Here is a 26,021-nt window from a genome sequence, read left to right as displayed (position 1 = left end):
GACATCATGATTCCAGACTTCAAGCTATATTACAAAACTGTAGTCATTAAGACAGTATGGTACTGGCACAAAACACATAGATCAATGAAACAAAATAGAAAACCCAAAAATGGGCTCATAACTGTATGATCAACTAATCTTCAACAAAGCAGGAAAGAATATCCAACGGAAAAAAGACAGTCTCTTCAACAAATGGTGTTGGGAAAACTGGACAGCCACAGGCAGAAGAATGAAACTGGACCACTTTCTTATACCATACACAAAAATAAATTCAACATAGATGAGACCTAAATGTGAGATGAAACCATCAAAATCCCAGAGGAGAACAGAGGCAGCAACCGCTTTGACCTCGACTGTAGCAACTTTTTACTAGACACATTGCTGGAGGCAAGGGAAACAAAAGCAATAATCAACTACTGGGACTTGATCAAGATAAAAAGTTTCTGCACAGTGAAGGAAACAATCAACAAAACTAAAAGGCAGCCTATGGAATGGGAGAAGATATTTGCAAATGACATATCAGATAAAGGGCTAGTATCCAAAATCTGTAAAGAACTTACCAAACTCAACACCCAAAAACCAAATAATTCAGTTAAGAAGTGGGCAGAAGACATGTATATTCACTTTTCCAAAGAAGACATCCAGACGGCTAACAAACTCATGAAAAGATGCTGAATGTCACTCATCATCAGGAAATACAAATCAAAACCCCAGTGAGATACCACTTCACACCTGTCAGAATGGCTAAAAGTAGCAACACAGGAATCCACAGATGTTGGTGAGTATGCCGAGAATGGGAAGCCCTCTTGCACTGTTGTTGGGAATGCAAACTTGTACAGCTACTCTGGAAAACAGTATGGAGGTTCTTCAAAAAGTTAAAAATAGAACTATCCTACGACTCAACAGTTGCACTACTAGGTATTTACCCAAAGTATACAAAAATAGGGATTTGACATGCACCCAGATGTTTATAGCAGCATTGTCAACAATAGCCAAACTATGGAAAGAGCCCAAATGTCCACTGACTGATAAATGGATGAGGAACATATAGTATTTATGTATATTTATATATACATATATAGATACATATATATACACACACAAATATATATATACACATACAAAGTGAAATGTTAATCAGCCATCACAAAGAATGAAATCTTGCCATTTGTAATGACGTGAATGGAGGTAGAGGGTACTATGCTAAGCAAAATAAGTCAATCAGAGAAAGACAAATACCATATGATTTCACTCATGTGGAATTTAAGAAACAAAACAGATGAACCTATGGGAAGGACAAAAAAGAGGGAGGGAAGCAAACCATAAGAGACTCAATGAGAGAGAACAAACTGAGGGTTGATGGAAGGAGGTGGGAGTGGGAATAGGCTAGATGGGTGGTGGGTATTAAGGAGGGTGCTTGTTATGATGAGCACTGGGTGTTGTATGTAAGTGATGAGTCACTAAATTCTACCCCTGAAATCAATATTACACTATATGTTAACTAAGTAGAATTTAATAAGAATTGAAAAGAAAAAAGAAAACATATCTGCTTGACTCATCAGTATTTCCAAGATACTACTTAGTAGTGTAAAAGGAATAGGTCTATTCTAGTGTGAGTTAGCTATATGGCTGAATGAATTCTGTAAGAATTTATATGAACTTTATTTGGAAATCTAAAACTATGTTAAAATGTTTTGTTTTTGTAGAAAGAACACCAATTTTGTGGATCCAAAGGCAGCTCTGGGAATGTCCATTCTTTCATACAAGATCCCCCTTCCCACCTTACTTCCTCCTATCAACCTCAGAAAATTAGGCTGTAAAGAATATTTTCTTAGGGAAACAATTAACATGGCAAAGGTGGCATGGTATGTTGAGTATGGTGGTAAAACTATGGGAATCACAGACCCAAATTCTCAAATATGATCCTAATTTCCTACAATTTTATTATCTTTTATGAAGATAATTCAATATCTTATTAAATGTGGTTTATTTCTTATAAAAATAATTAGAAATGAAGAATAAAAATACATGTAATGTACAGGATTACTGAGAAGGAAATTTATGACCTTAACTGTTAATTTTTAAGAAGTAAAAATCATAAAGATTAATGATGTAAAAGGCCACCTTAACATGGCATAAAAAGGACAGAATAAACCCAAGAAGAGTAGCAATAGGATTTAAAAAAGAGCAGAAATTAATGAAGTGGAAAGTAAAGATACAATAGAGTCAATTTCAAAAATTTGTTTAAAAATAATAAAATTGAGAAGTATCTAGCAAGATCAGGAAAAAAAAAACAAAACAAAAAACCCGGGCATGAGTAAATAATAAGAATACAAAGAAACATAACTTTAGATACAGGATAGATTAAAAGATATAAACAACTTTTTGCCAACAAATTTTATTTTATTTTATTTTAAAGATTTGATTTATTTATTTGAGAAAGAGAATGAGAGAGAGAGAGAGAGAGAGAGCATGAGAGGGGGTTGGGTCAGAGGGAGAAGCAGACTCCCTGCTCAGCAGGGAGCCCGATGCAGGACTCGATCCAGGGACTCCAGGATCATGACCTGAGCCGAAAGCAGTCGCTTAACCAACTAAGCCACCCAGGCGCCCTTGTCAACAAATTTTAAAACCAAAAAAATGGACAAATTTCTAGCAAAAAGATATATAAACTGACTCAAGAAGAAATTGACAAAACAAATATATTTTGAAAAAGGAAATGGAGGCAATATTACTCATAAATATATATGTAAAAGTCTAGCAGTGCACAAAAATGATCAAATTGAGTTTATCCCAGGAATACAACAGTAGTTTCACATTAGAAAATGTATTACAATCTATTAATGTAATTCAGTGCATTAACAGATTGATGAAGTAAAGCCATTATGATCATCTCAAGAAATGCTGAAAAAAGATCACAAAATGAAAAATCTATTCAAGAAAAAATTATTAGCAAATTGGGAACAGATGGTAACTTTCTTAAAACCTGATATAGAGTATCCACCGAAAACACAGAACAACATTCTACTCAATGGTAAATATTAAAAGTGTATATTTTAATATCAGATATGTTATCACATTTCCAATTCAAAATCAAACAGAAGCCCTAGCTCAGAAGGTATGGTAAGATAAAATGGAAAAAAGTATATTAAAGGTATATAAAACTGTCTTAATTTACAGATAAAACAGATATGATGGTCTTCCCTGAAAGCTCCCCAAACCCTATAATTAGAGTGAACATAATTTAGTAAGATTGCTAAATATGAGATCAATCTCCCACACAATAATTATGGAATAATTTTTAAAACCCAGCATCACTGTACAATAAATATCCAGAAGAGTAGGCTATTATTTAAGGAAAGCTAGAACCTTCTGTAACACAACATAAGAGATGGATTCTAGATAATGACCTAAATGAGAAGGTAAAACTATGAAGTTAATATAAAACAAAAAATCTAAGAGGAAACTTTTGGATTTTGGGAACTTCAAAACACAGTAAGGCAAAAGTAAGGTGGGTTTAATTACATCAAAGTTAAGGATTTCTTTTAATGAAGGACAACATAAAACAATATACAGATGATAAAATGGGATAAGACATTTGTAATGTCTAAAGCTGATCAGGGATTAATACTGAGACTATATAAGAAATTTGGGAAGAATGATAAAGACAGAAACCCTTTTAGAAAAATGAGTACAGCATTTTAAAAAACAAGCATCCAAAAGACTATTTGAAAGTATCTCAACCTGTTAAAGATCAGATACATGCAAATTAAAACAATAATGAAGGTTCCTAGTCTTATTCTCTGCTACCACTTGTCATTTTCCAAAGTTCTAATTCTTCCTAACTCTCAAGCATTGTTAATAGGTACCTACATCAGTCATTTGGGAGAACTGATGGCACTATTTAGTCAAGTTAGGTGTATGCATATTCTGTGATGCAGACATTCTGCTCCTATGTCTACACACCAAATAAATATTCACGTGGTTCACATTAGGATATTCATTACTGTTATGTATAGTGGCAGGGACTGGGAGGTATCCTGTATTCCAGTTAGTGAATAGATAGATAAAATGTGGTAGATGCATATCTTAGTAGAGAATTGATTAGAACCCACATACTAGAGGTACACATAGCTAGCTGGATGGATCTAAAAGCTTGGTGCTAGGTTAAAAAAAGTAAAAAAACAGGGGCACCTGGGTGGCTCAGTCATTTAAGCGTCTGCCTTCGGCTCAGGTCATGACCCCAGGGTCCTGGGATCAAGCCCCACATCAAGCTCCCTGCTCAGCAGGGAGTCTGCTACTCCCTCTCCCCCTGCTTGTATGCTCTTTCTCTCTATTTCTAAATAAATAAATAAAATCTTTTAAAAAAAGTAAGAAATAGAGTGCAATATATATTTCCATAAATTAAAATATGTGCACAGAAAACAAATATAAGAATACTAACAAAAAGATGCACATTAAATAAACCAAACATAATGAAGAGTAGAGTATGAGGATAAAAGGAAACCAGTGAGTGTGGACTAGTGATGATGATATGCCATAAATTAAGAAATAGGACTCGTCCAACTCTGCACTCAATGTTCAGAAATGGAGAAAAGAGGACAACAACGTAGCAAGTACATAGAAATAAATCTAACCAAAAGACGTCTAAGACATTTGTAAAGAAAATTATAAAGTTTTATTATAAGGCATTAAAGATTTAGAAGATCTAAATAAAAGAGGATTAAAAACTAGTTAGTAGACAGGGAGAGTTATTGCTGTAAGATGTCAGTTCTCTCCAAATTGACTCATACATTGAATAAAATCTCTTTCCTTCGGTGCAATGTAATTTACACAGAGCTTGACAAGATTATTCTGAAATTCAAAGAGCCAGGAAAAAACACCACAAAAAACAAAAAAACCAAGACACTCTTACAGGCTAACAAGTTTGAAAGGGGACATCAAGACTTATTATAAAGCTTTAGCAATTAACGCAATATGGTACTGAGGTTTTGGAAAGATGGTGGAGTGAGAAAATCCTGATTTCAACTTGTTCCATGGACTTGAAGAGGTTAACAACAGCCTCTATGCAACTAACCCTGAAAACAACCTAAGGACTAGCAGAACAGATCTTCCACAGCTAATCCTAGAAAGAAAGTCACATTGAAAAGTGTAGGAGGGGTGGACACTGTTGGGACCAAAGTCCCAGCATGACTAACCACAAATGGGAGGTACATCACAAGCATGGAGAAGCAAGAGGATCAGGTTCCACGCCAGGCACCCTAGGCACTGGAAACTTGCACTGAGAAGATGAGTCTCCATAGTATTTGGTTTTGAAAGCCAGCAGGACCTAGGAATAAATCTAACCCAAGAGGCAAAGAATCTGTACTCAGAAAACTATAAAATAATCATGAAAGAAATTGAGGAAGACACAAATGGAAAATGTTCCATGCTCATGGATTGGAAAAACAAATATTGTGAATATGTCAATGCTACCTAGAGCAATCTACACATTTAATGCAATCCCTATCAATATACCATCCACTTCTTTCAAAGAAATGGAACAAATAATCCTAAAACTTGTATGGAACCAGAAAAGACCCCAAATAGCCAGAGGAATGTTGAAAAAGAAAAGCAAAGCTGGCGGCATCACAATTCCGGACTTCCAGCTCTATTACAAAGCTGTCGTCATCAAGACAGTATGGTACTGGCACAAAAACAGACACATAGATCAATGAACAGAATAGAGAGCCCAGAAACGGACCCTCAACTCTATGGTCAACTAATCTTCGACAAAGCAGGAAAGAATGTCCAGTGGAAAAAAAGACAGTCTCTTCAACAAATGGTGTTGGGAAAATTGGACAGCCACATGAAGAAAGAAACTGGACCATTTCCTTACACCACACACACAAATAGACTCAAAATGGTTGAAAGACCTAATATGAGACAGGAGTCCATCCAAATCCTAAAGGAGAACACAGGCAGCAACCTCTTCGACCTCAGCCGCAGCAACTTCTTCCTAGAAACATTGCCGAAGGCAAGGGAAGCAAGGCCAAAAATGAACTACTGGGACTTCATCAAGATAAAAAGCTTTTGCACAGTAAAAGAAACAGTCCACAAAACCAAAAGACAACCGACAGAATGGGAGAAGATATTTGCAAATGACATATCAGAGAAAGGGCTAGTATCCACAATCTATAAAGAACTTATCAAACTCAACACCCAAAGAACGAATAATCCAATCAAGAAATGGGCAGAAGACACAAACAGACATTTTTCCAAAGAAGACATCCAAATGGCCAACAGACGCATGAAAAAGTGCTCAACATCACTCGGCATCAGGGAAATCCAAATCAAAACCTCAATGAGATACCACCTCATACCCATCAGAATGGCTAAAATGAACAAGTCAGGAAACGACAGATGTTGGCGGGGATGCGGAGAAAGGGGAACCCTCCTACACTGTTGGTGGGAATGCAAGCTGGGGCAGCCACTGTGGAAAACAGTATGGAGGTTCCCAAAAAGTTGAAAATAGAGCTACCATATGATCCAGCAATGCACTACTGGGTATTTACCCCAAAGATACAAATGTAGGGATCCGAAAGGGTACGTGCACCCCAATGTTTATAGCAGCAATGTCCACAATAGCCAAACTACGGAAAGAGCTGAGATGTCCATCGACAGATGAATGGATAGTGAAGATGTGGTATATATACACAATGGAATATTATGCAGCCATCAAAAGGAAAGAAATCTTGCCATTTGCAACGACGTGGATGGAACTGGAGGGTATTATGCTGAGCGAAATAAGTCAATCAGGGAAAGACATGTATCATATGACCTCACTGATATGAGGAATTCTTAATCTCAGGAAACAAACAGGGTTGCTGGAGTGGTGGGGGGTGGGAGGCATGGGGTGGCTGGGTGATAGACATTGGGGAGGGTATGTGCTATGGTGAGCGCTGTGAATTGGGTAAGACTGTTGAATCACAGACCTGTACCTCTGAAACAAATAATACATTATATGTTAATAAAAAAAAAAGACGATAGCAGGAGGGGAAGAATGAAGGGGGGGAATCGGAGGGGGAGATGAACCATGAGAGACTATGGATTCTGAGAAACAAACTGAGGGTTCTAGAGGGGAGGGGGGTGGGGGGATGGGTTAGCTGGTGATGGGTATTAAAGAGGGCACGTACTGCATGGAGCACTGGGTGTTATATGCAAACAATGAATCATGGAACACTACATCAAAAACTAATGATGTAATGTATGGTGATTAACATAATAAAATTTAAAAAAATGAAAAAAAAAAAAAACAGCCAGCAGGACCTAACTCTAGGAACTTTAAAAATCAGTGGGCTTATCTCCCAGAGAGCCAGGGGGTGATAAGAAACTGAGTCCCCATACTTAAAGGGACAGCATACTAAATAACTTACCTTGAGACACAGCACAGAAGCAGCAGTTTGAAAAGTGCCTGGGATATACACGAAGAAGCTTTATTGGCTAATCTAAGAATGTGTTTCAGAGGGACAGGGATCTGTGGATTTTTCTGAGAACAAAAGTACTGGTGGGTGCCATTTCTCTTCCTCTACCCTGGCCTAGATCACCAGAGTCAGTGGTAATACTATCTACCTTGCTGGTACTGTGTGCCTTGCCCTAGCATTTCCCTGCCGACCTGTCCCTTCCAACCCACTTGCCTTGGCAGGCATTCCTCTAAAGAGGCTCCAGCCCTAACACATCCTGTAGGTGGCCCCTGCTGGAATGGCACCACTCCACAATGAATCCTGCCCTGGGAAGGGAGGGAGATAACCCAGACACTAGTATGCCTATAGTTCCTGCAATTGGGCCTCTTAGCTGGCTTCACAGGAAACAAGCCCTGCCCTTCAGTATGCTCGCAGCTATGGCAGAAAAGTTAACTGTAGACAGCTAGGGGAGTGCTGACCCACCCACCAATAAGCTCCCTGCATGGCACAAGGGCCTTTCAACAACTGAGGGAGCAAACCCTGCCCAGTGTGCCTATAGCAAGCAAAGCTGGTCATTGTAGCTGGCTGGGCTTAAGACAATCATGGCTCAAATACAACAGGAGGGCACATGCAGCCCACACAAGAGACACCCCTGGAGCACCTAGCTCTGGTGACCAGGGGGAATTGCGCTATAGGGCATCATGGGACCTCTTCTACACAAGGCCACTACTTTCAATATCATGAGATGTAGCTGAACTACTTAATACACAGAAACAAACACAGAGAGTTAGAAAAAAGGAGACAGAGGAATATGTCCCAAATGAAAGAACAAGACAAAAATCACAGTAAAAGAGCTAAATGAAACAGAGATAAACAGTATTTCTGATATAGAATTAAAAGTAATGGTCATACATTAACAGACATTTCTCCAGAGAAGACATACAGATGGCCAAAAAACACAAGAAAAGATGCTCAACATCACTCATCATCAGGGAAATGCAAATCAAAACCACAATGAAATATCACCTCACGCCTGTCAGAATGGCTAAAATCAACAGAAGAAAAAAGTATTGGCAAGCATGTGCATAAAAAGGAACCCTCTTGCACTGTTGGTGGGAATGCAAACTTGTGCAGCCACTGTGGAAAACAGTATGGAGGTTCCTCCAAAAGTTAAAAATAGAACTCCCCTACAGCCCAGTAATTGCACTACTGGGTATCTATGCCCAAAATAAGAAAAACACTAATTCAAAGGGATATATGCACCCTGATGTTCAAAGCAGCATTATTTACAATAGCCCAGATATGGAAGCAGCCCAAGTGTCCATCAATAGATGAATGGATAAAGAAGATGTGGTATATATGTATCATGGAGTATTATTCAGCTATATAAAGAACAAAATCTTGCCATTTGCAAGAACATGGATGGAGCTAGAGAGCTACAGAGTATAATGCTAAGTCCATCAGAGAAAGACAACTACCATATAATTTCACTCATATGTGGAATGTAGGAAATGAGCAAAGGAAAAAGAAAAAGAGAGAGACAAACCAAGATACACACTCTTAACTACAGAGAACAAACTGATGGTTACCAGAGAGAGGTGGGTGGGGTGATGTGTGAAATAGGTGATGGGGATAAAGAAGGGCACTTGTCGAGATGAGCACTGGTTAACATACAGAATTGTTGAATCACTATATTGTGTACCTGAAACTAATAAGACACTGTATGTTAACTACAATGGAATTAAAACACTTAATAATAAAAAAAAATAATGGTCATAACGATACTCATTGGACCTGAGAAACAAGTGGATGAAATCAGGGAGAACATCTACAAAGAGACAGGAAATATTAAAAAGACAGTTAAAGCTGAAGAACTCAATAACTGAAATAAAATGCAAACTAGAGGGCATCAAGAGCAGATTAGAAGATGCAGAAGAATGGATCAGCAATCTGGAAGACAGGTACTAGAAAGCAATAAAGATGAACAGCAGAAAGAAAAAAAGATTAATAAAAAAATGAGAACAGGTTAAGGAAACTGTGGCATTATCAAGAGTAATAACATTTGCATTATAGGGATCCCAGAAGGAGGAAAGAGAGAGAAACAGGGTTATAAAACTCATCTAAAGAAGAAAAAAATTTTTTTTCTTGGGATTCTTGGGCTAATTCTTGGGATATTCTAGACCAATATCCTGGTCTAGAAATCACAGAGAGTCCCTAACAAGATGAACCCATAAGGTCTATACCAAGACACATTAGTAATAAAAATGACAAAAAGTAATGATAAAGAGAGAATTTTAGAAGCAATATGAGAGGTGTGCCTGAGTGGCTCAGTCGATTAAACATCCAACTCTTGGTTTCGGCTCAGATCATGATCTCATGGGTTGTGGAATTGAGCCCCTGTCTGGTTCTGTGCTCAGTAGGGAGACTGCCTGAAGATTCTCTCCCTCTGCCCCTCCCCCCACTCATGCTTTCTCTCTCTCTCTCTCAAATAAATAAATAAATCTCAAAAAAAAAAAAAAAAAAAAGGCAGTAAGAGGAAACAGTTACATACAAGGGAAACCCCGTAAGGCTAACATCTGATTTTTTAGCAGAAACATTGCAAGCCAGAAGAGAGTGGCATGATATATTTAAAGTGCTGAAGGAAAAAAAACCTACAACCAAGAACACTCTTGGTTAGAGCAGAACTGTCAAATCAATATGCTGTATACCTGCAATTAATATAACATTGTATTTCAATTACACTTAATAAAAAAAGTATGGTTTTGGCAAAGAATTAGACAAACAGAAGAACCCAATAAAGACCTCAGAAATAGGCCCACATACATGGAAATATAAAATATGACAGACTAGTGTGCATCGGTGTGAAAATGACGAACTATTTTCAATAAATGGTGACTGAAAAAAGCTAAATAGGAAGAAAGCCCAAAGTAATTGGCTCCCTACCTAAAATATAGCAAAACAAACAAACAAAAAACCCTCATAAAACTCAGAAAACAACATGAATCAATTCCAAATACCTTTAGACAATTTGAAAAATACACAGGAAGATATCTTAATGACATTGGGGATAGAGGAGAATTTCATAAGGCAGATAATACAGACCAGAAAGATGGTGAAACAAATGCAAAACCACAATTTATCAGAAGATACCATAAAAACAAAAAACAAACCACAACTGGGGGATGGTAGCTGCTATTCATACAATTAAGAGAAAAAGGAATCACCAGAAAATATTTTAAAACTCTCAAACATCAATAAGAAAAATGTAATCAATAGGAAAATGGACAAAATTTATACAGGGATTTCACAGATGAAGAAACTCCATTGTCAATATGTATATAAAGCTATGTTTATTCCCCATTAGTGATTAAGAAACTGAAATTAAAAACCCAGTGAGATACCATTTTATACCTATCAGACTGGAAAAATCTAAAGGACTGAAAATATCAAACATGATAGACAAAGGTGATGATAAATCAGTATATTGAGGAAAATGCTTTGGTTTAGGTAATCAAGTTAAAAATGTGCTTTTCTTATTACCCAGTGGTTTTCTACCAGCATTTATTCTAGAGGAACACTTATGCTCCAGGAGACATGAAAAGAATGTTTATTGCAGCACGGTTGTAATAATAAAAAACTGGATGGCTCTATTATTCATCAACAGGAGAATGGATAAACTGTGCCATATTCATATAGTGGACTATAGTACAGCAGGAAAAATAAATGAATATGCCTATGCTTACTGAAATGGATGGATCCAAGAAACATTAATGCTGAGTGACAAAGCAAATGTAGAAGAATATATACACTGTTAGCACTAGAGAAGTTCAAAAACAAGCAAAATTAAATAACATAGATTAAATATACGTATGTATACTTGTATAAAGAAATGATAATGCAAAATTCAGGGGAACAGGACGCAAACAAAGGAGAGAAGGTGATTCAGGATACTGATAATTGAGGAGTCTGGGTTATGATTAAAATCCTATTATGGTTTTTCCCGCCTGACCATACGCAATCACAGATGCTTTACATGGCAGGCCCCACAGGACAAACTGCCCTAGATCTCCCTGCGCATTGAGTTCCAGGGATGCTCTTTCACATATTTACATTCCTTGGCCCAGCACCTGCATTCCTAGGTTCTTTATCTGAAGACTTGGCCAGAGGACTTCTTCAGATGCCTCTACTGAGACCTCTTTAAAGGGATAGAACAGGGAACCTTGAAGACACTTTCCCCCATTCTGAATTAGTACTCAGGGCTTTCCTGCTCTTAGGCATTTGCCACCCCCCCGTCCCCACACACCTTTAGGGCTCATAAAACTGCCAGTGCTTTTTGGGGATCCCTCAATGACATGACCCCCACATCTGTGCTGATCCACCTGACCCTGGACTAGTGCACTGTTAGAAAAGGGAAAATGGAATGGGATTGAGGGGCATCAGCATTTCCTCCAGTTTTAGACTTCTGTTTATACCACTACACCAAGATATTAAAGGCTTAACTCTCAGTTTTGGCTGAGCCTCACAGCTCAGCTCTTGTTTAGCTCAGCAGACCCTTGACAGTAATATACTATATATAGCTTATATATATATATATATATATATAAGCTAAACAAGAGAAATATATATATATCTTTGTTTTTCTCTTTCCTTCCTTCCTTCTTTCTTTTCTCTCTCTCTCCTTCCTTCCTTCCTTTCTCCCTCTCTCTCTTTTTGATAATAATATATTTAAGTTAGGTTGTGTAATAAAGCTACTTTGATCATCCTCCATAAAAACTTGTAACAACTTAAGTTCTGTGGAATCATATGGGGAGGACAAATAAGAAATCACAAAGAAGCAACTGTTTAAATGATAGCTTCAGTATCTTGGGATAAAAAAAGGTGAAGGAAATTGTGGGGTTATCAGAAAGGTGCATCATTCTTTTTAAAATTGGGTGTACGGTAGAAGGTAGGATACAAAGGAATCTTTTAAAGAATACAATTCATATTTTAAGTTTTCTTTGGCACAAAATCTTTCAAGTAAGATTGATTTTCTTATATTTGCTTTCATATTATGTTTAAATGTATCTATACCCAATCTGTGGATGAGTTTCTACAGTTACTACTTTATAAAATAGTGCATGTTTATAAAATGTCTTTAAACTATTTTCTTCATTCAAACTACTGTATAAAGTTATATTTGTCCTTAAACTACTTTCTTTATACCTCAGGGATTTCATAAATCAATTTATTTTTGCCTCAACCATGTAGGCCCCATTTCTATCTCCTCCTGGTTTAACGTCATTGTGGTACTGATCTTTTAGGTCTTATGCAGAAGCTCCACACCACCCTGCTGTCCCGGCTCCCCAAAGATCAGAGTTCCCCATATCTGAAGCTTTCCAGACTCCATAATATTACAAGTGGTAAATGCTAAAACTGCACAGTAGTTCATGCACTGACCATGGTTTTATAAAAGGAGAAATTATATATTATGTCCATATTGTATGATTATCATTCTACACTAACAAATTCTCAAAGGTAAAAAAGGTAGTATTAGAGATTGCCTTGCCCGTATTTTGATAATTCCTTATATCTGTATGTACAATTAGTTGTAATTTAGAATGTGCTTTCACATTAGCTCATTGGATCCTTACAACTATTAATTAGATTGCACATATGTACATATGTGCAGTTTTACATATGAGAAAACAGAAACAGAAGAATGGGTTCCTATGACACCTCTGAGGTCATTGAGCTAGTCAGACCTGAACCCAGAAACTGGTATTCCTAGTCCACAGTAATATCCCTGAGACACTCAGTACACCAAGGCACTGCTATTTTCTTACAGATTTTCTTTTTTTAAGATTTCATTTATTTGACAAAGTGAGACACAGCAAGAGAGGGAACACAAGCAGGGGGAGTGGCAGAGGGAGAAGCAGGCTTCCTGCAGAGCAGGGAGCCCGATGTGGGGCTCGATCCCAGGACCCTGGGATCATGACCTGAGCCGAAGGCAGATGCTTAACGACTGAGCCATCCAGGTGCCCCAAGGCACTGCTACTTTCTATTTGTCTTAAATTTGTGGGACAGCTGTAAAATATAAAACTAAAAATATAAAACTAAATATAAAACTAAATATCACATTACCTGTGATAATGATTTGTTCAGAATCTTTATGAAGAACACTAGTGCTTTGGTCAAATATAGCTTTTGTTAAATCTGTTACTTTTGCAATGAATTTCATTATCCACATATTAAACATTATTGACAGCGATGCAAAGTAAATTTAATCTTGTGTTTTTCTCAAATTTTGCTCTTATTATATAGTTTCTATTTTCTTCATACACATATTGAAGCTTTCAGCCAGAAGATACTTAGCAAAATCCTTACTTAAGACTGATCAATGCAGAAATACGTTTCCACTAACATTTTAGTTAGGAAAAAATAGCTTCCAAAAAGAGACCCTGGACAAAGTTATCAAACTTTTTTGCATTAGTTTCCTTACCTCCGAAAAGATGGAATGCTTTTCTACAGCTTGGTAGGGGCCATTTTGCAGAGCTGGATTTCTGAAAGCTTTGTTTTATTTTCAAATATTCTTTAGGAAAGAATCTTTTTGTGGCATTGTTCAGTTCTAGAGTAAAACAAAAGAAAACAGTAGTTAAACATTAATTTGAGTACAATGGCAAGAACATGAAAAATTATTGTTGCAGTATTTTGATAGTAAGTTCAGATCTCTTAAGAGAGAAGACAATTTAGAGTCAACTTTGTAATTTTAACTCAAGCAAACCTAATTCCCCCAAACTCATTTGATGCAACTTTGATGTGTCTACACATAGACTATACATTTACTGGGTATCTCCTACGTCCTTTGCTATGCCAGATACAGACAAGAGTGAGACACCGTCCCTATCCTCAAGAAGATTGAAGATTAAAAGATGGAAATAAACAGACAAAAAAAGGGAAAAGTGTGTTCTAGATGTAGTGATAGAGCAACTTGAGTGCAGTCATGGCTCAGGATGGATGATGAAAATGAAAAACCTTTTGAGTCCTTTTTCTTATGTCATAATCTCTATTTCATTCTATATGTGGTGGTCGAGCATTTGCTGAATCTAATGCTGCTGATTTTGAGGAAGTTTAAAAAATACAGAATCAAATTCTCAACCTTTCAGAGACTTGCTTATGAGCAAAAAAGAAAATATTCATTTGAAGTAAACACAGACCAGTCAGTGAAAAGGTATGATGATATTCACTTTAAATTCTATTTTTTTAAGATTTATTTATTTATTTGTCAGAGAGAGAGAGAGAGAGAGAGAGAGAGAGCATGAGCATGAGCAGGGGGGAGCAGCAGGCTCCCTGCTGAGCAGAGAGCCTGATGCGGGACTCGATCTCAGGACCCTGGGATCATGACCTGAGCCGAAGGCAGACGCTTAACCGACTGAGCCACCCAGGTGTCCCTTCACTTTAAATTCTAGAAAGTATCAGAAACCCACAGAAAGCATGAGGACATGGGAAGAAATGCTCACCTTTAAGAACAACACAAGTTAGGGAAAAAGTTAAATCTGCTATTACAGCCTGCATTCAATAGAATATGGCTAGTTTGAATCCCAGAAATACCAGTAATATAAGTCTTTTTAGAAAATTATTTAAATTCAATTTAGTTAACATATACTATATTAGTTTCAGGGGTAGTATTTAGTTATTCATCAGTTGCATATATCACTCAGTGCTCATTATATCAAGTGCCCTCCTTAAGGCCATAATGTAAGTCTTAAAACCAACTCTTCAGACCTAGCAGGTTCTCACCCTGAGGTGGCTGCAAGTTCTCCTAGTAAGTAGATGCCCTGTAGAATGTGGGGTTCAGAAGAGCTCTTCACGCTGGGAAAAGAGAGGCCAGTCAGGAATATCCCACTCAGTACTGATGACTATTTATCTGTATATCCTATGAAAATAAATTTAAACCTTATTTTCACATTCTTTACTAGTAAATCGTTCAAAGCTAAAGTCTGGTTTAGGAAGTCCCATTTTCCAGCTAAATATGCAGCCTGATGACAAAGGCAGATATAACAGAGACAAAGCCAAACCAAAAATTTTATATTTGACAGTTTCAAAATTAAGTTATGGATTTTACAGCATCTGAATCATTATAATTGTATAATTTATGCTGATGTTAGTATTTAGGAGTTCCTATTAGCTAGGTAAGCCATAGTTAAAGATTTATCCACTTTAATCTGATAATTCCATTTACCATTTAGGCTACTACAATACTTTATACTCATAATATAATTTTTGTACCAGAATAGTGAGTTATCATTTTTTAACTCTTCAATTCCAGAAGAAATCTGCTAGTAGTTTAAGACTTTTTCAGGTTAGAGCATTTATCCAAGCTTTCACCTCAAGCAGCTGTGTTCGCTTTGTACTTATTGAGGTTCTTTAATGACTCTGGAGCACCAAGAACCATTTTAATCACTGGCTCATCACCCAAGAATAGTTTACTTTCTGCTAGAGGAATAATAAGGGCTAAGAGGAGATCTAGTAAATTAAGCCCAGTTTAACCATCACATTACTGAGCCCTTACTATGATAAAGACAAAATGTTAAGTACTTTATACTGTGATGATGCATACTGTTATTATTTTGTATGCAAAGTTACATTTCAAGATTCAGAAAAAGGCTTTTGAAATCCTGTGGACAACGGATATATTACTCTATCCTCAAAAGGTTATCACAGCATCCATCCCTGGCTTCAAAGAATCCATAATTCTGTCTTCTGTGTGAAAAGAAATTGGGTTCTATCTTCCTGGCCCATTGCATCACACTCAGTGCTGCAGCCTGGTTTATCACTTTTAAAAACTGTCGAAGTCACACACACCTATGGTTTAAAAAATCCAATGGTATAAAAGGGCAAAAACAAAACAAAATAAAACAAAAAACGAAACAACAATGATCTGTTCCACTCTTTATTTCTACCTCCACTTCCAATCCCCAGGGGCTGTTTAAGTGTTCCTGTTATCAGTTTTGTTTTGTTTTTTTTTTTCCTGGAGATTAACCTCCTTAACTAAAAGTCATTTTTAAGACTTGGTTTGCAAAGCACTAGCAATATGTGAAATGATTTTGGATGATACTGAACGAAAATATTTAAAAATGTCAAAGTTACCTATTTAATGTGTAGTAGAAGAAATGTATAAACTAGATCAAACAAATTCACAAATATATTGCTAAGGATGAGGCTAACATTAGTATTTAAGGAAAAAGTGTTGATATGAAGAAAAAAAATTTTTTTAAGATTTTATTTATTTATTTGACAGAGAGAGAGAGAGAGACAGCAAGAGAGGGAACACAAGCAGGGGGAGTGGGAGAGGGAGAAGCAGGCTTCCCGCCAAGCAGGGAGCCCGATGTGGGGCTCGATCCCAGAACTCTGGGATCGTGACCTGAGCTGAAGGCCGACGCTTAACAACTGAGCCATCCAGGTGCCCCGATATGAAGAAAATTCTTAAGAAAAAAATAATTCAGGTGGTACATGGATACAGTAAAAATTGTAAAGGTGGTACCACATGGGTGCTTCACATGGGTACAAAATGAATTTTACCAGCAGAGTTAAGATCCCTTGCAAATGGCACTTTTTTGCCCCTCTTACACAGGTGCAAAGTAAGCATTGCCCTTGAAGCCCTGAAGATTTTAAGAGTTTGTGTGTTTTCATTGAGTTTGAAAAACACTGCTCTAAATATGCTTACTCTGATATTTCTTTTTTATAATAAAAATATTTATTTCCACATATTAAAGCTTGAGAATGACTGCACCAGAAAACATCATGACATAGTCAGATAATCTTACCTATAAAAAGAATGAATTTGGATTTCAGGCTGACTATTCTGTACAAGACAGACAAAAAATAAAAGAGTGGAGACATGGATGGACACAAGAACAAAACCACTACTAGCATAAGAATTCACAGACCAGACTTTTACTGGTAGAGAATAAGAGGAAGTGTGAAATGCTCTTAATGGGAATAGGGATAATAGACCAAGACCAATTATAGACTGTCACAGTAGATAAAAAGAGAAGTGTGATATTCTTTTGGATGAGCTGAATGTCCTGGATAAAGCCCAGCAGGACATGAGAATGTCAGACAGAACACAGAGAAATTCTTCACTGTGTAGGACTGGCCCAAACACTCTAGGATATCTGTCATCACTGCCCCCACTGATTAGATGCCAGTATCATCCCCCAATTATCGAGACAGCTAAAATATTCCTGGTGAAAAAGCATAGGCCTCCTCATGCTTAACGTCCTAGATTAGCTTAAATGTCATTGCCTTATTTAGTTAGGGACTTCTATATGCAAGGTAAAATCTCCTTTTCTTTTTTCCAATAGAGTTTACTAGTATATCTGCTCATCAGCATGTTCTGCTAAGTAAAGGCACAAGATTAGTAGGTAGAGGGGCAGGGGTATCAAAAGGGAGCCGGAGATTGAATGGATGCAAAGGGTGGAACAAGAGTGGGATACCTTCTTGCTGAGGTATGGTGCATCTGAGTGGGGGGGAGCGATGGCACTGAGTGATTTTGCAACTGGGGAGTAGGTTATACTGACCCTGTGGCTCCCTTTGCAATACCCGAGACACTCTCATTTACTATATAACCATGGGTTGGGATCTCTGAACAATGGATACTGGGTCCATAGTAGGACTGCCTACAGGGGGATCCTTCAGCGTCAGTCCACAAGAGGGGAAGTCACATGCATGGTTTGAAGGCTGCAGCCATAAAGTCAATTCAAGAAAATACGGTATGTTCCCTCACAAGAAAACCATGATGTTCTTGTCTGAGGTATTCCTCCTCTGTCACCTCGACGACCCCCTCTCCACATAATGCTTGTAAACCATGGCCTTTTCCTTTCCTTGGTGTGCTGATTTTAGGTGGCCTGCAGATCCTGTTATGAAGCATATAGCACCTCCTTGAATAGACTTAGTGTTGGGGTACTGATGGGGGGACTCTGGGTCAGAAAGGATGTGGTGAGGTTGTCAGTCAATGAATGGGAAGGGTCTCACCTATCTAGAGGTCTTCCTCCTCAGACCTGCCTACATTGGTGTCCTTCTCATCTTCAAAGAGAAAAGCACTCTAATTAACTTGGGACACACCAGAACCTTCCCCAATCTCACAAGCAAGCTTAGACTCTCCCTTGTACAAACTTATCCTCCTTTTTCCCAAAGTGACTTCACCATTTTATATTTTAACAAAAAATATACATGAGTCCCAATTTCTCCAGATTCTTGTTAACACTTGTTATTATCATTGTGATCGTAGCCATATTAGTGAGCGTGAAGTGATACCAGAGTTTTAATTTGCAACTAATAACTAATGATGTTGAGCATTTTTCTATGAGCGTATTGGCCATTTTTTTTTTTTTTTTAATCTTCCCCGGAGAAGTTTCTATTCAAACTCTTTGCCCATTTTGAAATTGGGTTGTCTTTTTATTGTTGAGTTGTAAGAATTCTTCCTATACTTTGGAGACTAGGTCCTTGTCACATATGTATCTTATAAATATTTTCTTTCACTCTGTGAAAGTTGGTAATATCCTTTGTTGATAATATCCTTTGAAGCACACAAGTTTTTAACTTTGATAAAATCTCTGTTTTTTTTCCTTGGTTGTTTGTGCTTTAGTTGTCACATTTAAGATATAATTGCCCAGTGCAATTTCAAAAAATTTTACACCTATGTTTTCATCCGAGAGTTTTACAATTTTAGCTCTTACATTTAGGTCTTTGTTCCATTTTAATTAGTGTGTGTGTGTATGTGTGTGCGTGTGTGTATGTGTAAATAGTGTAAGGTAGTGGTGGTGTATAAATAGTGTAAGGTAGGGCTCCAAAGTCACCTTTGTGTGTGGATATCCAAACGCTACAGGGTTTTTATGTTCCTACCGAGAATAGTGGTATATAATTAGATTAAAAAAATAAGTGCTTCTCTATTTTCTGTATCTTTAGAACAACTTCCAGAGGTTTCAATTAAAAAAACCATTTTCATCAGTTAAATGGTTGTTTTGCTGGGATGAAGACTGAGCCTGTCATACTACCATTCCAGAAACCTCTTTACTATTTATTATCTTTAAATATTATTGACTTCCTTCTAAGAGAAGTTAGGTCTTTTTATACTATCTTCTTTCCTTTTAACATCTCAAGATTTTGTATCATATAATCATTTTTAGTTTCTTTGTTAACTATATTTATTAGTATGCTTTTATTGGTTAGGATGCTCTTGGTTGAAATTAACAAAAAATTTCCTCAACTGTATTAGTTAATTAGTAAAATTAATATTTAATGGAACAGGAAATCCAAAGGTAAGGTGGGCTTCAAAGATGACTAACTCAGTGGTTAGATAATGTTATCAAGACCCCATGTTCTTTTCTTTCCTCAATTCTGCCATCCAAAATAAAGGCTTCATACCAAGCTGGTTCCCCGCTTACTCATAAGATGGTTGCCAATAACTATCCCTGTTACACACTTTGTTGTTTATGTCCAATGCGAAAGAGAATGGCTTTTCCATCTCATCTCTTCAGAGTAAAGACAAACTTTCTTCTCATCTCATTGGTCAGAACTGGACTACATGCTGATTTGTGAACCAATCACTGGCAAAGGGGATAGATTACCAAGGAGCCAAGGATGGGGTCTGCTACCCAGGAGCCACCTGGTCTATGTTGGGGTAGTTCAATCGTTGAATAAAACTCAGAGTTATATTAGAAAAGAAGAAGGATGTAATGGATACTAATTAGCAACCAATAGTGTCTACTATAACTCTTTTCTATCAGCTTTCAGCAGTATATCTTTTATTTTTAAAAGACTTTATTTATTTATTTGAGAGAGAGAGCGAGTAAGCACAAGCCAGGGGAAGAGGCAGAGGGAGAAGCAGGCTCCCCGCCAAACAGGGAGCCCAATGCAGGGCTCGATCCCAGCACCCTGGGATCATGACTTGAGCTGAAGGCAGAAGCTTAACCAGTTGAGCCACACAGGTGCTCCATCAACAGTATATCTTGATTTACATTTAAACAAAAAACAGATATCAATTCCTTCTACATATCCTTCCCACTTCCTCTTCCCAACTTTTAACATGTTAAGTATTTTATCAAGATCACATCTAATAGTGTTAAGTAACTTAAGCAAAATTGCCTATCTAGTGAATGTTATAGTTCCAGTTTAAAATCATTTTGATGAAGTGCAGTCTCTGGAATAAATCTGGGGGGAATCTAATTATTATCTCTATCCAATGAGCTACTATAACAGAATTATGTTACAACTAACCCCTTACTCATTCGCCAAAGGTCTTGAGTTCCTTTAGGAAATGATAGCTTTCCCACTCTGACCTTTGACAACTATCCCCTGGTTTGTCCACAATCTGAATGGTGACATTAAGTAACTGAGATGATTCATTCACTTAATAAATAACTGTCAGGGTTCAGTAAGATTAAGAGAATACTCTAAGACTGTAAACTAACTTCTCCAAAGAATCACCAAAAGCATTTGAAATCCGAAAAGGAAAAACAAATCTCATTTACAATAGCAACAACAAAAATACACAGGCAGAAAGCTAGTAAGAAATGTGCAGAGACTTTAGGAAGGAAATTGCAGAAATGTATTGAGAGGTGATATACCATAATAACAATCACTCAGTATTCTATCAATGTCAATTAAAGATATAAATTATCCCCACATAACTTATAATTTTAATTTACTTTTGAGTTATTAAAACATACACGATATAAAAGTTTTAAGAGTAAAGTAATGGGGGAAGTGCCTGGGTGGCTCAGTCAGTTAAGTGTCCAACTCTTGGTTTCGGCTCAGGTCGTTACCTCAGAGTTGTGAGATGGAGCCTCCCCCACTAAGAGCTCCATGCTCAGCTTGAACTCTGGTTGAGATTCTCTCTCTCCCTCTGCCCCTTTCCCCACTTGCACTCTCTCTAAAATAAATAAAATATTAAAAAAAGAGTAAAGTAATGGTATATGACAAGATAGAAATATGAATGGAAAAGAAGAGCTGCCAAGAAATACACTTTAGTGTATTTAGTGTATTGTACATTTTAGTAATTGTTACTATTACTTTTTAAAGAATGTCAATTCAATTAGAATAGGAAAAATGGCCTGTTCAACAAATGTTACCGGGATAAATGTCTACAAACATGAAAAAAAGCACTCCACTCTTAATCAAACCAGGCACCATACAAGATGTTAGATGGAGTTAAATGTGGGGATACGAGGACAAACTGGAAACCTAAAATAAATGTAGGTAAAGATAATGTTTATATTATTCTTTAGTGGATAAGGCCTTTTAATACCTAACTTTGAAATTAGAAATAATAAATACCAAGGTTGCTACATGAGATACATAGAAATATAAAAGTTCTGCACATTCATGAAACACAATAACATAACTAAAGTACAAATGACAAACAGGAAAATGATTTACCACCTATGACAAAAGCTGACACTAATTTTTTAAAAAATCTTTTTTTAAGGGTTTTTATTTATTTACTTGAGAGAGAGATAGCAAGAGAGAGAGAAAGGGCACAGAGGGAGAGTGAGAGGGAGAAGCAGACTCCCTGCTGAGCAGAGAGCCCGATGCGGGGCTCCATCCGAGGACCTTGAGATCATGATCTGAGCTGAAGGCAGACGCTTAACCCACTGAGCCACCCAGGCACCCCTAAAAAATCTTCTTGTTAATAAACAAGAAAAAGATGAACAAACCATAAGAAAAATCAGCAAAGTTCAGGGTCAGAGATTTAAAAAGAAACAAAACAAAACAAAACGAAAATGCCCAGAGTGTAGAGAAAATAAGCCCTTGTACTGTAAGCCCTGCTTACAATAACTTTGGAGTATAATTTTGCAACATATACATAGCTTTAAAACACACATGGCTTTAACTACCAGTTCTACCTCTGGAAATCCCTTGCAAAAAAATATTCAAGGATGTGTGCAAATATTTATTCTCATATGTCAGCAAATAGTAACAAATAAATAAATTAAATGTCCCATATAGTGGATAGCTTAAGTAGATCATGATATACATTGACAAGCGTTTTTAAGTAAAGCCAAGCAGGTTAAAAGCATTATATACAATGTAATCACATTTTTTTTCTGTAAGAAAAATAATTAGGCACACAGATATAAATCATTCTGGAAGGATACTCACTCAAGGTGGTCTTTAGATGTTAGGACTACAAAGGATTTTGAGTTTACAGTTTTATCTGGATGTTCTGATTTTTCTCTAATGAAACTGTATTACCTATATAGTTTAAAGTTATTTCTGTAAGAAAACTAGACCATAATGTTTTGGCTACTAGCAATGTCACTTTCCCAAATTCCTCAACTTTTATCAGAGAATACCAAAAGGCACAGTGTCAGGAAACCTGATACTGCATTTGCTCTGAGAATGTTTTTGAGGACACTGCCTACTCTGTTTCTCAGTATGCCCTAGAAGAGAAATCACATAAAAAATTCCTTTTCAAGTGCCAGAAAAATGTTCGCTTATTCTTAGGAAGTGGGATGTTTCTTTTAATGAATCACGAGAATCATTTAATTGTATACTTACTTTTATTTTTCCTTAAGCAGCAGAATGTTTAAAACCAAATACTTCATCTAATTATAGTTACTATGCACAGTCATATGGTTTATGTTTCTGCCCATCCACACTCACCTCCAGAATGTGGAGATAGCATTTTCCTCCCTAACATTTGGCACACTGTAGGGTACTCAATAAGTATTAGCTCTGCTTACTTCTATCATTCTTCTCTTTTCCTTAGCAATTCTCTATGTTCCACATTCATTAGTTTTTCTTCTCTCCATAATGCGTTTTAAATACTATGTTAATTGGGTGATGGACATTAAGGAAGGCACGTGATGTAATGAGCCCTGGGTGTTATACAAAACCAATGAATTATTGAACACTACATCTGAAACTAATGGTATACTGTAAGTTGGCTAATTGAATTTAAACAAAAAAAAAAGAAAAGAGTAAACACTATGTTATATTCCATCTTTACTGATACTCAGGTACACAGATCCTTGCCCCAATTTTACTTTTCATTCAAGAAAAGAGACCTTAAGAACCGTAAGGATGTTGAGAAGATGTGGAGTGTGGAGGAAAGGCATACAAGTTTTCGTCAGATATTTACAGATTTATTCTCAAAGATTCCAGAGGAGATAACAATGGCCAAAGAACAAGTAGCAATAAAAGGCAGATATGAGGAATAAATAATCAACAGGGCTGTTCAAATTTTAATGGAATGTCTTCGACACTGGAGATGTCCAAGTCAAGAGTGCTTAGAATATCTTAGAAAAGATGTCAGCACAAAGTAGGGTTTAGACATGAGACCCTCTCTTCATCTAGGATTCTATGATTTTCAACACAGTTCTCTGAATTGGGGAAGGACCATTTTATAAAGTGGAGAGTAATAAATTATCCTGCATATGATTTGCAATAATGTTCTCATAATAATTTATAATTTCTCATAATAATTTATAAAGTACTTTTAGAACTGGAACAAAGCAGTAGTCAGAATAATCAAGCAATTATATTAATGAAAGAGAAGAGTTACCTGTCTGGAAAAAGACTCTGGAAATAATTGTCCGACACAATGGGCAGGGAGTGCTTGCAGGATTGTCTTTGGCAAGAGTCCGTAAGCAGGGCTCACAGAAGATATGGTGGCAAGGGTAACACATGTATGGGTTGAAATAAACATCCAGACACACTGCACAGATGTAACTTTCCTTTTCTTCTGCATATTCATTGTCATCATCTGTACTCATCTCATTATTCAAAGTCTGCAAAACAGAAGCAAAAATAATTTTTCCTAGGTCAGTATGAGATTGGTTTCCTTGAGAAAGAGTGCCTTTGTATTTTGTTAAAATGAATAAAAATATTGAGGAGAAGCACATGATATCTGTTTCTGTGACATATTCAAAGTGACAGAAAGGCTACCTTGCAATGTGAGAAGAAACTCAAAACATACATGAAAAATCCAGAAGTCTTAGTTATTCTTTTTAGTATTTTTATATAACGCTAAATGCTGAAACATACCCAAACATATTGAAGCATACCCATATCTCTATTTAACCAGTACTAGTTAAGTATCAGGTATGCTAGTCCCAGGATTATAGATTCCCCATCTATCCCACTCCCAACCACAGCAAATAAAGTGATTGTCACAAGGTTATGGAGCCTTCTGTGGGCGTGAGCAGATGGGGAAAAGTGAGGGTAACAGGATATCATACTTCATCCTCATACCGTGCATGCCTTCTCTATACTTTGTCCCTTTGAGGACCTCAAGGCCAAGAAACGGCCAAAGCCTAACATACATCAGGAAGTAGACAAGGCAAAAAGACTTGCAGTAATTCTGGAATCAGCCTAGTAGCTGGAAAATAGGATGAGTCCCTTGCCCGCTCCCAAAAAGAATACTTAAGACAGAGGTACTTAGGAAAGAGGCAGCTTAGATGTTAGCAGCATAGGGTCTGGTAAAAGAACTCCTGTAACTTAGCCTCACAGTTTCCCCAACTGTGAAGATGTTGCAAGCATGACATGAGGTAATCCACTAGATAACATGCATTCTGTGAAATCCCATATAACATAAACAAAGTTTAATACAGAGAGGATATGGAGTAAATGTCTCTCACCAACAGAAAGCTTGTGGCTATGATCTGAACAATAATAAAGAAAAATCTGCAGGAAAGACCACAAAATCCATAATTTTCACTCATTATTGATATATGAATATCTTCTCCTAAACTTCTAAGATATTTGCAAAGTGAAAGGCGTAAGTAAATAATTAGTACCGAATTGGGCATCCCAGATAAAAACATCTGTGGACCTAGATTCTGACTTACCTAAATTTTACTTCATAGTGCCAACTTATTCTGCTTGCATTAAACTCTCAGGACTGTGCCTTGAGATTTGAACTAATTAACCTTGAAGAAACCCATGGCATTAAATGATAATTTTTAGAACCTCTTAAAGCATTTTAAATTGTGACCCAAATATTTGTGCAGAATTTTATTTCTATGAAGTACTTTGTCTCTACATATACAACAAAACTAACTAGATTTCAATAAAATACACATCAAAGAAATAAAATCTTTGTTATTTAAAAACACAATATTTTGAAAATAAACTTGATGTAAGTTTGAAAATAGAAAATGAGGTTGCAACTATTCATCTATTATTTAAGCTAAGTGAAGCAGCCCTTACCATAGAAATAACATACATAAAGACCTGTAGAATTCACTATGTTTTAAGGAGTTAAATAGGTTTAAGAGTTTTTATTAATTCAGAAAACTGCACACATCCGTTAATCAATATGGTTAAATAAGAAGACAACAAGTTACCTCAAGGACAGAATTCTACTGGGTTTTTCTCCAAATTGCAGAGATGTAGGGTTGTATAACAGAAAATTTGCTGTTGGATGGATAGTTACTTTTTTTCCAAGTTTTTATTTAAATTCCCCTTAGTTGGACAATTACATTTTAAAAATTAATTACTCATTAATGGATCACCGCCAACCTAGAAAGAGGTTTTTCATAGGTGTGTCTATGAACCCATCTTCATCTCCTCAGTATTTCAATTGTCATAGATGAAGAC

General features: G+C 36.7%; 1 protein-coding gene across 6 annotated transcripts in view; it reads right to left on the bottom strand.

The window, feature by feature from the left end:
* Positions 1 to 26,021, bottom strand: part of RNF180 (ring finger protein 180) — a 192,937-nt gene that overhangs the window by 25,645 nt on the left and 141,271 nt on the right. For all 6 annotated transcript variants that reach the window (XM_027605364.2, XM_027605363.2, XM_027605362.2 and 3 more), the window contains 2 exons: positions 23,986 to 24,211; positions 13,918 to 14,043 (listed from right to left, as the gene is read on the bottom strand). In XM_027605364.2, coding sequence (XP_027461165.1) covers positions 13,918 to 14,043; positions 23,986 to 24,211 — 352 coding nt within the window. The remainder of the gene's footprint in view (positions 1 to 13,917; positions 14,044 to 23,985; positions 24,212 to 26,021) is intronic.

The sequence above is a fragment of the Zalophus californianus genome, chromosome 5, assembly GCF_009762305.2.
Source record: "Zalophus californianus isolate mZalCal1 chromosome 5, mZalCal1.pri.v2, whole genome shotgun sequence".
NCBI lineage: Eukaryota > Metazoa > Chordata > Mammalia > Carnivora > Otariidae > Zalophus > Zalophus californianus.
The sequence above is the reverse complement of the archived record's forward strand: the minus strand, read 5'-3'. Positions and strand labels throughout refer to the sequence as shown.